General features: G+C 41.7%; 1 protein-coding gene across 2 annotated transcripts in view; it reads right to left on the bottom strand.

Annotated features, from left to right (window-relative positions):
- Nucleotides 1–422: 422 nt before the first annotated feature.
- LOC120560844 (phosphatidylinositol 3-kinase regulatory subunit alpha-like) overlaps nt 423–14033 on the bottom strand; it is a 31668-nt gene continuing 18057 nt past the window's right edge. For both annotated transcript variants that reach the window (XM_039803725.1, XM_039803726.1), the window contains 9 exons: nt 12220–12325; nt 11501–11599; nt 10033–10213; nt 9815–9940; nt 8871–9013; nt 4872–5048; nt 4712–4786; nt 3178–3348; nt 423–2943 (listed from right to left, as the gene is read on the bottom strand). In XM_039803725.1, the coding sequence (XP_039659659.1) occupies nt 2754–2943; nt 3178–3348; nt 4712–4786; nt 4872–5048; nt 8871–9013; nt 9815–9940; nt 10033–10213; nt 11501–11599; nt 12220–12325 (1268 nt within the window). In that variant the 3' untranslated portion in view covers nt 423–2753. The remainder of the gene's footprint in view (nt 2944–3177; nt 3349–4711; nt 4787–4871; nt 5049–8870; nt 9014–9814; nt 9941–10032; nt 10214–11500; nt 11600–12219; nt 12326–14033) is intronic.

The raw sequence follows: 14033 nt of genomic DNA, 5'->3' as shown, positions 1-14033 counted from the left end.
TAAATGAACAGAAAAGATTATGGGTTCATCTGGCCACAATAACAGGGTGTAGAATAATATTAAGACACTGGAAATCAACTAGCCCATGCTGTTTTAAGGAATGGATTGAGTTGATGACAAAGATGTCTACTTTTGAACGGGTTACTTATAGAGTCAGGGGTAGGGAAGATATTTTCAGAAGAGTGTGGGGCCCCTTTTTGGATGTAATAAAGAAATGTCTGTTTGATTTTAATTGGTGTAATGGATTGGTAGGCGTGATAAGTGGTTCTATCAAGGCATGTTTATGGTTTATAGTTTAATTTTTATCACATTTTGTTTTGTTTTTGTCAAAGACAATGTCAAGACAAGAATGCAGGGAATATCTGCTGATGAATATTCGTCTTTGCATCTTCAGATTTTGTTTTCAACAATAAAAGCCTTCAGACAATCAAACCAAAAGTTTTATTCATCAGTTTTCACAACTTCTTAATGTCTCATGATGTTACAGATTCTGGTTTGTGTTCACTAGTTTTAATGTCAGAATTAAAAACCAGGACTTTTGTGGAATAAGTAAATGAAAAATCCAGGACATTTCCAAACTATTTTGAAATATGTATTGATTTCCAAAACCGATCCAATGTGTGGAAAGAAAAAAGCTTCAAACTTCAAAAAAGTTACCAGGTGGTTACCATGACAACAGATGTAATACTTTCAGAATCCTTGCAGACCGTTTCATCTCATGTACCTGGTTTAAAGGAAACTGTGTCCAAATGCACAAAAAAAAAAGGAACAAAAAATGTAATCCATAAAGATGAAAATTGTGATATGTGATCAACTGAGTGTCGACACAAAGGTTTACAGGCTGCGTTTTTGTCCCACGAGTCCTTGAGACTTTAGAGGAGTAGATCCAGAGAGATCCAGTTCTCGTCATTCCTGAATTTGTTAACAGTTTTGATCCAGCAGGAGTAAATCTCTGTGCTGCCAGACGGTTAATTAAAGTTAAATGAAAGAGTTGAAGAATCATTCCTCAGCTCTGCAAAATTAAACGACACTCTATAGCGGCAACCAAAAAAACCTGAAGAAACTGGACCTTGGAAAACACTGCTGGGATTTTTTTCGGGGTGGGGATTAGAGGGAAGGTGTTTTCGGGGGTCGGTCTTTGGATGATGAAGGTTTCTAGTTTATTTCTCTCCTGATATATAAAAATGCTTCGCCCTCATTTTAAACCTCGTTCAGAGTCACTCACAGTGTTTATGCAAGAGAAGCCTCTCTGGATTGTCCGCCATTTTGTCTTTGACATCATCAACATCATCATCATCATCATCATCATGCCATAGTTGTGTTCTGTTGCTGGATCAGCAGTTGAGATTTAAAGGAGGAGTCCGTCAGTCCAGCTCTGACCTCCACAAGACAAAACGTGTGACATTTCAGCACCTCGCTTCTCCTCGGACAGGAAACGGAAAGTAAACTGGGAAGCGCCAGTCGCAGCATCGACTCCCAGTGAGGTCGTGATCACATGGAACGCGTCTCAGAACGAGCCTGAAGCGTTGCTGTTCATAAGGTCAATTAATCTCAACGTGCCTGAAAGCATCGGTAGAAAACTGCACAACTTGTCGAACCATTATTTTTTAAAACCTGAAAAGCGTTGTTTTTGAGCGCTTTTCACCTTACTTTTTCACTTCGTTAACACTTCATATTAACCATCATTGATTGGTTAATGGTTATTTTACTGTTAATGTTTACTAATTATTAGTAATGTTATCATTTATGTTAATGTATCATGAGTTTTGTGAAATATAGAATTAGTTAATGAATGTAGTTAACACTCAATGTTTCGTAAAACCATCTATTAACATTTTGATGGATAATATAAAATTGCTCGTCTAATGCTTTTAATAATTAGTTAATGATTAATAAGTGGTTTATAAATCATCAAGGAACATTAATTTGGCCCCATGAAATCTTTTATGGTGATCTATGAAAGAGATGATTGTTTTTTTTGTGCAGTGAGAATAGCTAAATAACAATAGATGCTTTACAAAGTATTTATTAACCACTGACAAGGTATTATAATCATTAGTTGCAACTTCCGTTATATCCATCCAAATAAGGTTTACTGTGGGTTTACACGCGATTTCTTAGAGGTTTACAAATCATTTGGTAATCATTGCCAAATGTTTAATTTTATATATACTGTACGTGACGTGTGCTGCAATAAACTTAAAAAGGAGGAACGTCTTTCTAATTGTCTTTAAGGGAAACTCTGAACCCTCGACTCTTTCTGCTGTAGCCATGCTTAAATCTCAGAAAACTAAAAAGGTTCCCATGTGATCCCGACCTCAAGTGTGTTCTCGGTCTCTGATGGGAGGAAATTGCGATAAATGTTGATCTTCGGCACCGAATCAGCTCAATAACGGAACTATTTTTAGTCTTTTTTTTTTTAACTCTGTATCTTTACTGAGAATTGGGTGGAGCTGCTTGTTTCCCCCCCCCCCTCACAGGAAGTTAAAGCTCCATGTTTCACAGTAAAATATTAGTTTTTAACTGTCACCACTCCTACAGGATGTAACCAACCATGTGTACTGAACTGTACACACTGAGATCTGCAGCACCAGGACGCTTTATAAAAACTTGAACAGACTTCTCGACCTCTTTGCGTCGAGGGTGTCGCTGTTGTGCTGAGTTATCCCGCAAAGTTTTGAACGTTAAAATGTGTGACGTGGTCAGGTTGTGGTTCTGCAGCTGGTCGAGGATGGCGGTAGGGGCCGGGCGGGTCACCGTCTCTGCTGGCTGTAGACGGGGAAGGCCAGCGTGACGTTGAGCGAGTCGTTGTGTTGGACCAGTGAGGTGTGCTGGTAGTGCAGCACCAGCTCCTTCAGAGAGCCGTACAGGTTGTAGGGCTCCGCAAAACCAAAACCGGTGCCGGTCTTGTTGATGACGCAGTGTTTCACCTCTCCGTCCACACTGAGGGAGACAGAGACACAGAGATTAGATGAATCACACCAGGGTTTGTTAAATCCAGAGCAGCTTCCTGACATCGACACAGAATTAAAAATAACGTATGAAAAAGAAAAAAAAAAGAAGAAAAAATGGATGTGGGACATAGAAAATAACAAAAAAACTCAAACTAATGCCCATCAGCCAATCGTTGAACCACTAAGCAAACAACACATAAATAGGTAATCAGCTGAGTCTTACACCACGGAGCAGGCGTAGCAGCCCGGCTTGCTGCTGTCTCGGACCAGGAAGGTCCCGTCTCTCTTTCCGCGGAGCAAAGACTCGGCCTGAATGCGGTTGATGTTTCCAAGACGCCACAGACGCTCGTCGTGATGAGGAAGGTCCTCTTCATCCTCCACCATGCTGTACTCACTGAGGGAGGGGAGGGAATGGGAGGGGGGTGCACAGAGAACATGTTAGCAGGGGACAACAAGCTTACACATGATCATGCTACGATTATTATTGTGGCTAGAGAACACACAAGATGCTGGTTCTCTGTGTTTACAGGTTGAAAGGCGCCCCCTAGTGGCTTAACAAAATAAATATGCTAATGATGACCAGAGCACTGTGCGGTTTGCATGGTCATTTATCATTTAGAGGGGGAGTCAGCGATTCTGGAGAAAGATTGTTGACATTTGAACTTAAGACCTAAACAAGTACACCCTTCCCGTCAGTGATCCTTCAGAAAGTTAGCATGTGCCAGATTTACGATCCCTCTCGCTACCACTGCCTTCCTCTTTATACATCCATGGCCTTTCCCCGGTCCTGTGCGCTAACGATATATGGAACGGAATAATGTTGTTCTTCTCATTTTAAGAGCCGGGGTAAAAGTGTACTGACTAGAATTGCAGCCTCCACCTTTAATATGTGAATTATTTTCTAGATTAATTGTTCAGTCTATAAAAATGTAGTGGAAAATGTCCATCACAACTTCGTAAACTAAAAGAATTTAAAGATATTCACTTTATATGCCAGAAGACAAAAGCTGGAAATCTGACTTTTTTGTTGTTGCATTTTTGCTTAAAAAATTTGAACCCGTTGTCAAAATAGTTGGCGACAAACTTTCTTTTGATTAGCCAATTGATTAATCGACTACTTGTTTCAGCTCTAGTTCACATTTCCCTCTGAAAACTACTGTAGGGCTGCATGATATGAGGAAAATATCTAATTGCGATTACTCTGACTGATATTGCGATTGCAATATGATTCACGATATTGGAGGGAATGATCAATTTTGTATCATTATTCTAATTTTCATTGAAAAATATTAAAAAGGAAATTGATTATACAGTGATTTTTGCAAGGACTTAGTCTGGTGGATACGATTTGTAGGCTGGGACCTCTCAGCAGCACCACAATACTTAATTCAGAATGGTTTGACAAATATTTTGCCATTAACAAATATTGCGCCCCACCTGCGATTTGGATATTGCACTAGTCCATATTGCGATTTCGATACATTTGCAATTAATTGTGCAGCCCTAATTCACAGTAATGCCAATAATAACAAATAGATTCACATGCTGACAGCTGTACAGATGTTAATGTACTGCCCAATCCTGCAAATACTAATGTCAGAGTAAAAACACACCAAGTAGTTGCAATATGTTTTCTGACAAACACAAAGTGGAGGTGGCGGTGCACTGCCGTCTGCCATCCCTGCTGCCACCACTGGGGGGCGCCAAAGTGAGGAATCTCACAACTCAACCATTCAGATACAGTTTATCACACTTACTCCTCCGTGGTTTCGTTCTTCAGGCCGAGCCACTCGTTGAGTTTCCTCTGACGAACTCCTTTCTGAGTCAACCACCTGAAACACAGAGTGCACCGCAGTGAGTAGAATTGCTGTGTTGTACCGTGCAACTGTCTTGTGTTTCTGAGTGTGTCTCTCTTACATGAGGTACTGGTCCCTGGTCTTGCGGAGCTGGATCAGGTCTGGTTTGATGCTGTTCATCTTCTTGTCGATCTCTCTGTAGTCTGCGGCCTGTTTCTTCAGGTCCACCTCCAGGTGACGCTTACTGTCCACGATCTCACTGATCCGAGACTTCAGCTTGTCGTAGTTCTCCATGATCCTTTAAAAAAGACGCACAATCTTAAATCATGTCTTTATTAAACACTGAGAGAGTGAGGTGTACTTCAAACAATCCAAGCGTTCTTTTCTTCTGCTGTTTTCCAGCAGTCAAACGCACATTTTGCATACTTTACTTGATGTGGCGTTTTGGTGTTAAGCGGTTGCTAGCAAATGTTATTCTCAAACAGACAGTAAGACTTTGCTTCGTCTCTGAAATTTTTAGCTTAGCATCATAGATATCATTTGTTTTCTTCCTGAATCATGTCACCTTCAGGAAACATGGCAGGAGCAGGTGACAGTTTGTGGAGAACCAGGTCAAACATACAGAAGGCTAGAATAAAATGATTTCACATCCAAATATGGAACACTGAATTACCTTTTATAATGCAAAATAGGATTGTATTGCCTTAAAATGTATTATACAATTCTTGTCCTTAATTTTACTACACTGTGGCTGCACAACAGTTTTCTTAAAGCAATTGTTTATATATATATATATATATATTTTCATTCATGTTGTTTTCCCGTTATGACTGACTGTCAACATAATTAAATAAAGCTCTATGGCATTCATTCCAAGATTCATTTTCATTATACCAAGATGGCGCCGCAGACGGTCGACTCGGTGTGTTTGTGCGTGTTGTTTTGTTTTGTTTTGTGTTTTAACTTTGTTTTTTGCGATGATACCCGGATCGCTTTCTCCAGAAAAGAGCTCTTTAACATCAGGGGAACAACGCCAGAGGATTTATTTCCTACTTTTCTTCTCCCTTCACTGGAAATTTTGGACATTCTAGTCAAAGGTGCGCTCACCTTTGCTCACCTTTGCTCACGCAGAGAAACGCCGGAGGAGAGGGAAACGGGCTGGTGCGCTGGTGCGTCTCCGCCAACGAGGATTACGCACACCGTTACCGGGCATATTTCTCTCTAACGTGCGCTCACTGCCCAACAAACTGGAGGAATTACAACTGCTGTTGGTTGGAAACAGGGACTTTTCTTCATCTGCTGTTTTGTGCTTCACGGAGACGTGGCTCTGTGGATTAATACCGGACTCTGCGCTGCAGCTGGCAGGCTTCCAACTCTACAGAGCGGACAGAGACACGGACCTCTCCGGCAAAACTAAAAGGTGGAGGAATCCGTTTCTACATCAATAGCGGTTGGTGCAACGACGTGGCAGTGATCCAGCAGTATTGTTCTCCTGACCTGGAATCTTACATCATAAACTGTAAGCCTTTTTATTCACCCCGTGAGTTCCATTCATTCATTCTGGTCGGTGTTTACATCCCGCCGCAGGCCAACGTGCAGGTCGCACAGCGCATGCTTGCCGACCAGATACTATGTGTGGAGCGGACCAACCCGGAGTCCCTAGTTATTGTCCTTGGTGACTTTAACAAAGGAAACCTCACTCATGTACTACCTAAATACAGACAGCATATTAAATGCCCGACCAGAGAGGAGAACATTCTGGATTACTGTTACACCACAGTCAGGGATGCTTATCACGCCGTCCCCCGTGCTGCACTGGGACTCTCTGACCCGACGCCATGGTTCACCTGATCCCCTCCTACAGGCAGAAACTAAAGCTCTGCAAACCTGTAGTGAGGACATCAAGGAAGTGGACCAGTGTAGCTGTGGAGGATCTCCAGACGTGCTTGGACTCTACTGACTGGGATGTGTTCAGGACTGCTACCAACAGTCTGGATGAGTACACAGAGGCTGTGACGTCATACATCAGCTTCTGTGAGGACTGCTGTGTTCCATCATGCACCAGGGTGAGTTTCAACAATGACAAACCCTGGTTCACAGCCAAACTCAGAAGGCTAAGGTTGGACAAGGCAGAGGCGTTCAGGAGTGGAGACAAAAACAGACTTAAAGTAGCAAAGTACAAGTTTAGCAAGGCGGTGATAGAGGCTAAACAACAGTACTCTGAGAAACTCCAAAACCAGTTCTCAGCAAACAACTCTGCTTCTGTCTGGAGAGGGCTTAAACAGATCACCAGTTTCAAGCCTAAAGTCTCCCACTCCACCAACGACCGACGCCTAGCCAACGAACTTAATGAGTTCTACTGTCGCTTTGAAGGACAAAGGGTCGGTCCTGTAACCATCCCCCTCAACACCTCCCAACAAAGGGTCTTCCCTGATTCCATCCCCCGCGTCACCTCCCAAAAGCTACAGCTACAGTGCATCACCTCCACCTCCCCCACCTTAAAAGTTTCCCCTCCACCTCCCCACCCACCTCAGTGACGACTCTCTCCATCAATGAGGAAGACGTCAACAGACTGTTCAGGAGACAGAACCCCAGGAAAGCTGCTAGACCGGATGCTGTCTCCCCATCCAGCTTGAAGCACTGTGCTGACCAGCTTTCTCCAGTGTTCACAGACATTTTCAACACCTCACTGGAGACATGCCACGTGCCAGCCTGCTTCAAGTCCTCAACAATCACCCCCGTTCCCAAGAAGCCTAGGACCACAGGACTAAATGACTTCAGACCTGTCGCCCTGACCTCTGTGGTTATGAAGTCCTTTGAGCGCCTTGTGCTTACCTTTTCTCCTACACTCCCCTCCTGGACCCCCTGCAGTTTGCCTACAGAGCCAATAGGTCTGTAGATGATGCAGTCAACCTGGCCCTTCACTACATCCTCCGGCACCTGGACTCCACAGGAAACTACGCCAGGATCCTGTTTGTGGACTTCAGCTCTGCCTTTAACACCATCATCCCGGCTCTGCTCCAGGAGAAACTCTCCCTGCTTGGTGTGCCTGACTCCACCTGCAGGTGGATCACTGACTTCCTGTCTGACAGGAAGCAGCATGTGAAGCTGGGGAAAGACATCTCCGACTCACAGACCATCAGCACCGGATCCCCTCAGGGCTGTGTTCTTTCTCCTCTACTCTTCTCCCTGTAAACCAACAGCTGCACTTCCAGTCACCAGTCTGTCAAGCTTCTGAAGTTCGCGGACGACACCTCCCTCATCGGACTCATCTCTGATGGTGACGAGTCCGCCTACAGGTCGGAGGCTGACCACCTGGTGATGTGGTGCAAGCAAAACAACCTAGAGCTCAACGCTCTAAAGACAGTGGAGATGGTTGTGGACTTCAGGAAGAATTCAGCCCCACCTGCCCCTATCACACTCAGTGTGGAGTCTTTCCGCTTCCTGGGGACTACAATCTCCCAGGACCTCAAGTGGGAGCTGAACATCAGCTCCCTCGTCAAGAAAGCACAACAGAGGATGTACTTCCTGCGGCAGCTGAAGAAATTCAACCTGCCAAAGACAATGATGGTGCACTTCTACACAGCCATCATTGAGTCCATCCTCACATCCTCCATCGCCATCTGGTACGCTGCTGCCACTGCCAAGGACAAGGGCAGACTGCAGCGTGTAAAAAATGTACTTGGCAATAAAGCTTTTCTGATTCTGATTCTGATTCTCTGTATGTATTTGTTCATGTTTTACAAAGGCTTTAACCTGAGCCAGGCCATACAACAATGGTAGCAATCATATCCCATCCATACAGAGTTAGTAGTATACAGCGGTTAAAAAATATTTATTTTTAAAACACTGGTATCGGATCGGTTCTCTGTATTTTGGGCAACAAGGCGCTTGAATATAAATTAATTATAATAAAACAATAGGGGTACTTCAAAACGTGCATGTCAGACTCTTTAGTCCGTTTGGGCCTTTAAACAGGGACACCTGCAGGTCCATCTGACTGGACAACAATCCATTTTTCTTCGGACTAAATGTATTGCCATGGCAACTCAGGCTCCCTCACATGTGTGGTTGTGTTTTTAAAAAGGTCTCCGGCAGTTGCCATGGAAACACAACCTACCTCTGAATCTCCTTGTCGTTGCCCTCTCGGCGAAACTTCTCGATGTACTCTTTGCTGAAGCGCTCCTGAGTCTGACACTGCTCCTCGAAGATCTTTATGGTCTCGTTGAACGCCTCGATGGCCGTCCTCTTCATCTGGATCTCCTGGGGGTAGAGAATAGGAGGAGGAGGAGGGGTGAACAAACAGCAAGAAGAAGTTGGAAAATCTGTTGTATCAGACTGTACTTCAGTACAAATATGAAGTACTTGTACTTGAGTATTTCCATTTTCTGCTACTTTTTACTTCTACTCCACTACTACTATTGTTTAATTACTTTAGTTACTTTACATATTTAGATTATAAAAACAAAATATAATCAACGGATAAATGATGATGTATTATTATGGATTAAACTACAAATGAGCTCCACATTTACCAGCTGCAACAGTAAAGTGATGAACACATTGATGCATCAATAACTATAATACAATAATATAATATATATTATTCTGCATAATAAGTACTTTTACTTTTGGTACTCTAAAGTATAGTTTGATGCTACTACTTTTGTACTTCTACTAAGTAAAGTTTTGACTTTTACTTGGAACAGAAACTGTGGTATTACTACTTTTACTGAAGTAAAAGACCCGAGTATTTCTTCCACCTCTGCTTTTAAAGATTCATTTTTAATAAAAAAACAAAAAACAAATGAATATGTAATACAAATGAAATGGCTACAATTATTGTTCTGCTTGTTTTTTGTTTTTACTTCTTTTACTTTTAATGTTACTTTTTTAATGATTGATGATGATTCTTTTTATTACATGTGTGTTTGAGTTTTATCTTTGTTCCTTTATTACTTTATGCGCGGCAACAAGCAGAGGGGTATATCTAACACCTGTCTGATGAAGCCTGATGTCGGCATGGTATAGCAGAGTGCAGTAAGGTAGTGTACTGTTGTGTACCTGCGAGGTTCTGGTGTACTCCTCATACAGTCTGTCGTACTCTCGGTTCTTCTCCTGGTACTGCAGGTGATACTCGTGGAGCTTCTTCCCCACAGCTTCAATACTGTCCTCCTTCACCACCTGGTCCTAAACAACAACAACAACAACAACATCATCCAATCAGACGGCTGCACAACCGACCAACCAACACAGCCAATGGGTTGAGATGGTGGACGGACCTGCTGGTGTTTGGAGACCGGGTAGAGCAGCTTGACGTCCAGTTTGGGGTTGTACTGGGCGAGGGACTCGTGGCGGTAATGGTTGATCAGCTCCACCACTGAGCTGAACGTCAAAGGGTCTGAGAAGCCGTACTTTCCCTCCCGGTGGAAGATCTTTATCAGTTTGTTGTTGCCTCCTTTCCTGAAGGTGGTCAGAGAACATTTGTCCGTTAAACCAAACCATCCTTTATTATTATTATTATTATTATTATTATTATTATTTCCATTCAAACTGATGTCTGACATCAGACGGGCCTCAGGGGACTAACAGATTTACAAGTTTTGATCTGCACACACTATCATAAACAACTTCACTCTAATTAAGTATTTGCAGATTGAAGCTAAATATAACATAAGGATTTTACATTTCATCATTTTCTGATTCAGCAAAGCAGAATCTGATGTTAGCAGCATAATAATAATATACAAACAGGTTATTTATACTTAAATATTCACAAATTACCAGACTGATTGCAGCTTTCAATTTAGAATCAAAATATAACATTAAACCAGTAATTATAAATTAATAATAAAACTTTATTTATAGAGCCCTTTTCATACAAGATAAGTAGCTCAGTGCTTTACAATAACAAATGCAAGACATTAAAACCAGGAAAAGTAGACAGTAGATGATATAGTAGATGAAATAAATATATATATAAATAAAACGTAAAAAACAGAGACCATAAAGAATAATAAAAATAATAGGATTAGAAGAAAGTAAGAATGCCAAGTTAAATAAATAGGTTTTCAGTGGTGGTTTAAAAATGTTCACAGAGCCTACATCTCTGGGAAGGCTATTCCATAATTTTCGGACAGTTAAAAAAAAAAGCTGCGAAACTGGGAGTCAATGGATGAAGCTAAAACCGAGTATAAGGTCTCTCTTCCTTGTTTTAGTTAAAAGTCTAGCAGCACAGTTCTGAATATGCTGACATTTTTCAATTGACTGTTTTGGAAGATGAGTAAACAGAGCATTGCAAAAATCGAATCTATTTCAAATAAAAGCATGAATATGTTTTTCAGCAACTGGGAGAGCATGGCCACTACTTTGTCAATGTTTCCTAAGTGATAAAAAGCTGTTTTGGTCACCTCTTATGTGTGAAGTAAAATGAAACTCAATATAGAATATTCCACTGTTACCAAGACAATTTAAGGCCTTGAATTTAGATAGCACATTTCAGACACAAAGAGTAGTGCAAGTGCAGGTCTTGCAGACACATTGCATTACAGATACAACAGTTTTTTTTAATGCTTCTCAACTGTTGCATGACATGCAAATTTCTGTGTATGTTGTGTTTTAAAATATATTCTGTAATTTTTATGTAATATATTGTAAGTTTATGGGTACCTAAAGACCTGGTTGTGTCTGAGGAGACGTTGATGGAGGACTGTTTAGATGGGATTAAGGCAACGGTGTTGAACAGTTTACCTCAAAGTCAGAGTGTAATCTCCGTGCATCTTAGTGGAGGCGTCTCGAACCAGGAATGTACCGTCAGCTGTGTCTCTCAGCTTCTCATTAACCTCCTCTCTGCAAACACACACACACACACACACACACACACACACACACACACACACACACACACACACACACACACACACACACACACACACACACACACACACACACACACACACACACACACACACACACACACACACACACACACACACACAGAAGGAATAAGGAAGTATTAAGATCCTCGACTGCAGTAAAAGTATTAATACCACACAGTAAAAATGCTCATCACAGTAAAAGCCCTGCATTGAAATAAGCATGTCATGTAGCTAAAGTATTAAAAGTATAAAAATGTCCCCTGTGACCGGAGGTTATTATTACTCATGCATTCTTGTAAAAGCAGGATTTTACTGTTGCAGTTGGTTGAGGTGGAGCTCATTTAAAACTATTAACTCATGATTGTTTTCATTATGGATTAATCTGCAGATTACTTTCTGCATTGAATCGAATAGTTTCTTTGGTTTGTAAAAATAGTGAAAATAGTGAGAATTGGCGTCACAATTGCCCAGAGCCCAAAGTGATATCTTTACAATGTTTGTTTTGTCCAACCAACATTCCAAACCTCAACATCATTACTAATGCATTACAATTATTAACATTATTAATGCGTGCATGCGTGCGTTAGTTACCTGGAGATGTCTCCCCAGTACCACTCAGCATCCTGCAGAGAAATACTGTTGTTGAAACTACAGGAAGGTGCTGGAGTTGAAGACTTCACCGGTTTAGGAGGCAGCGCTGCAACGAAGAGAGACACAAATTTCATTTAACGTCACCAAAAACTCTTCTCTGAGGAGCAGTGTCAGACTCAGGAGCGCTTCAGCAAAGAGTACATCGAGAAGTTTCGCCGAGAGGGCAACGACAAGGAGATTCAGAGGTAGGTTGTGTTTCCATGGCAACTGCCGGAGACCTTTTAAAAACACAACCACACTCTGTTCAAATTAAGAGAAATATGGGAGAATTGTGACCCCAGCAGAAAACTGGAAGAGGTTAATGAAAAATGGGAGTCTCCGGGGAAAATCGGGAGGGTTGGCAAGTATGCTTTAATTTTTAGTATAGATCAGTTCAGGTTGTTTTCTCTTAAATGTATAGCATGCTTACTAGTATATTTGACTCTTATTTTGTAAATGTATACCAATTAAAATGTACTGTTATATTTGTTTTAAATTGTCCCAATCAGCACATATTTGGGCCACGACTCTGTCATAACCCAATTTAGGTCACTCCTATCAAAAAGTTTTATTTTGTTTTTATGTTGAAAGTCATCTGTACCCGAACGAAATTGGAGCGGGAAATAATGCGACATTGCAAATTTTAAAAAATCTGCTTTGCAATCCATTCAAAATCCTCCCGCTTCTGACTCGCACTCACATGCTCTGATTAGGAGTCTTTGTGTTTGGGTTCACCTGATGAATGTAAGCCCAATATTCTCTGGGCTGCTAAATTCTCCACTATGTTCACCAGCCCGTCTCTTTCTGGGTCTGTCTGCTCAAACAATGAGCTGAAACTGCGTAAAGCCAAGAGGAGCTGCACATTCAGCTGATAGTCCTCTGGAGGTTCATCACTACCAGAGACACACAACACACTCATTTCTCATTGTAAATATACCAATTATAGCCGCTTTAATATGAGGCATCAGCTGTCTGAGATCAAGCTGGAAGTCGTTTTAGTACAAAATTCCGTTTTTGTGTTTCCCTGCTGATCTGAGGGATACGTCTTCGTAGTCGTATGAATGTTTCATACCGGAACAAAACACCAACGATAAACCAACACACAACTATCAAGGTAAGGTCCCCACCTGATACTTGCCAATGCTAACTCCTAGAAGACATTAGCTCAGGTAATGCACACCTCCACACCTGCAGCACCACAACACAACCTGCATATAATTCCTTAATTTGCAGTCCCAGTAAAATACAGCCACCGTGAAGGTGGAATTAAATCAAAACTTCTCCGGGTTGCACGCCAGCGAACGTACACAGTTGTTGTTCAGACAAATTTACTAGTGCTGTCAAACGATTAAAATATTTAATCATGATTAATTGCATTAATGTCATAGTTAACTCGCAATTAATCTATTCTAAATGTCCCTTGATTTCTTTTTGTCCCATTACTTTTTCTCATTTTAATGCTCTTATGAACGTGGAAAAGTGGATCGGCTTGCTTTGTGCTTTTGTTGCTGGCTTTGACGAGGGGGCAGAGAATTCTGTGTGCTTGGTCATCAACTGGTATTTCAGACTGGACGTGCTGCGATGATAGCTCAGTTCACAACGACAAAACACACAGATCACTTTGGTCTTGTCAATGGAACCATTTGGCAACTTTTTAAAAGTAAACTTTCCATTCAGAATCTTATTGGCATCCATTTTGGCATCTCGCGCTCGCCATCCACTCAAAACGTAACGTTAGCCTACTACTCTTTGGCCGGCTCGCAAGCCCAAACAAA

Source organism: Perca fluviatilis, chromosome 6, assembly GCF_010015445.1.
Source record: "Perca fluviatilis chromosome 6, GENO_Pfluv_1.0, whole genome shotgun sequence".
Lineage (NCBI taxonomy): Eukaryota > Metazoa > Chordata > Actinopteri > Perciformes > Percidae > Perca > Perca fluviatilis.
This window is presented reverse-complemented; position numbering and strand designations above follow the sequence as displayed.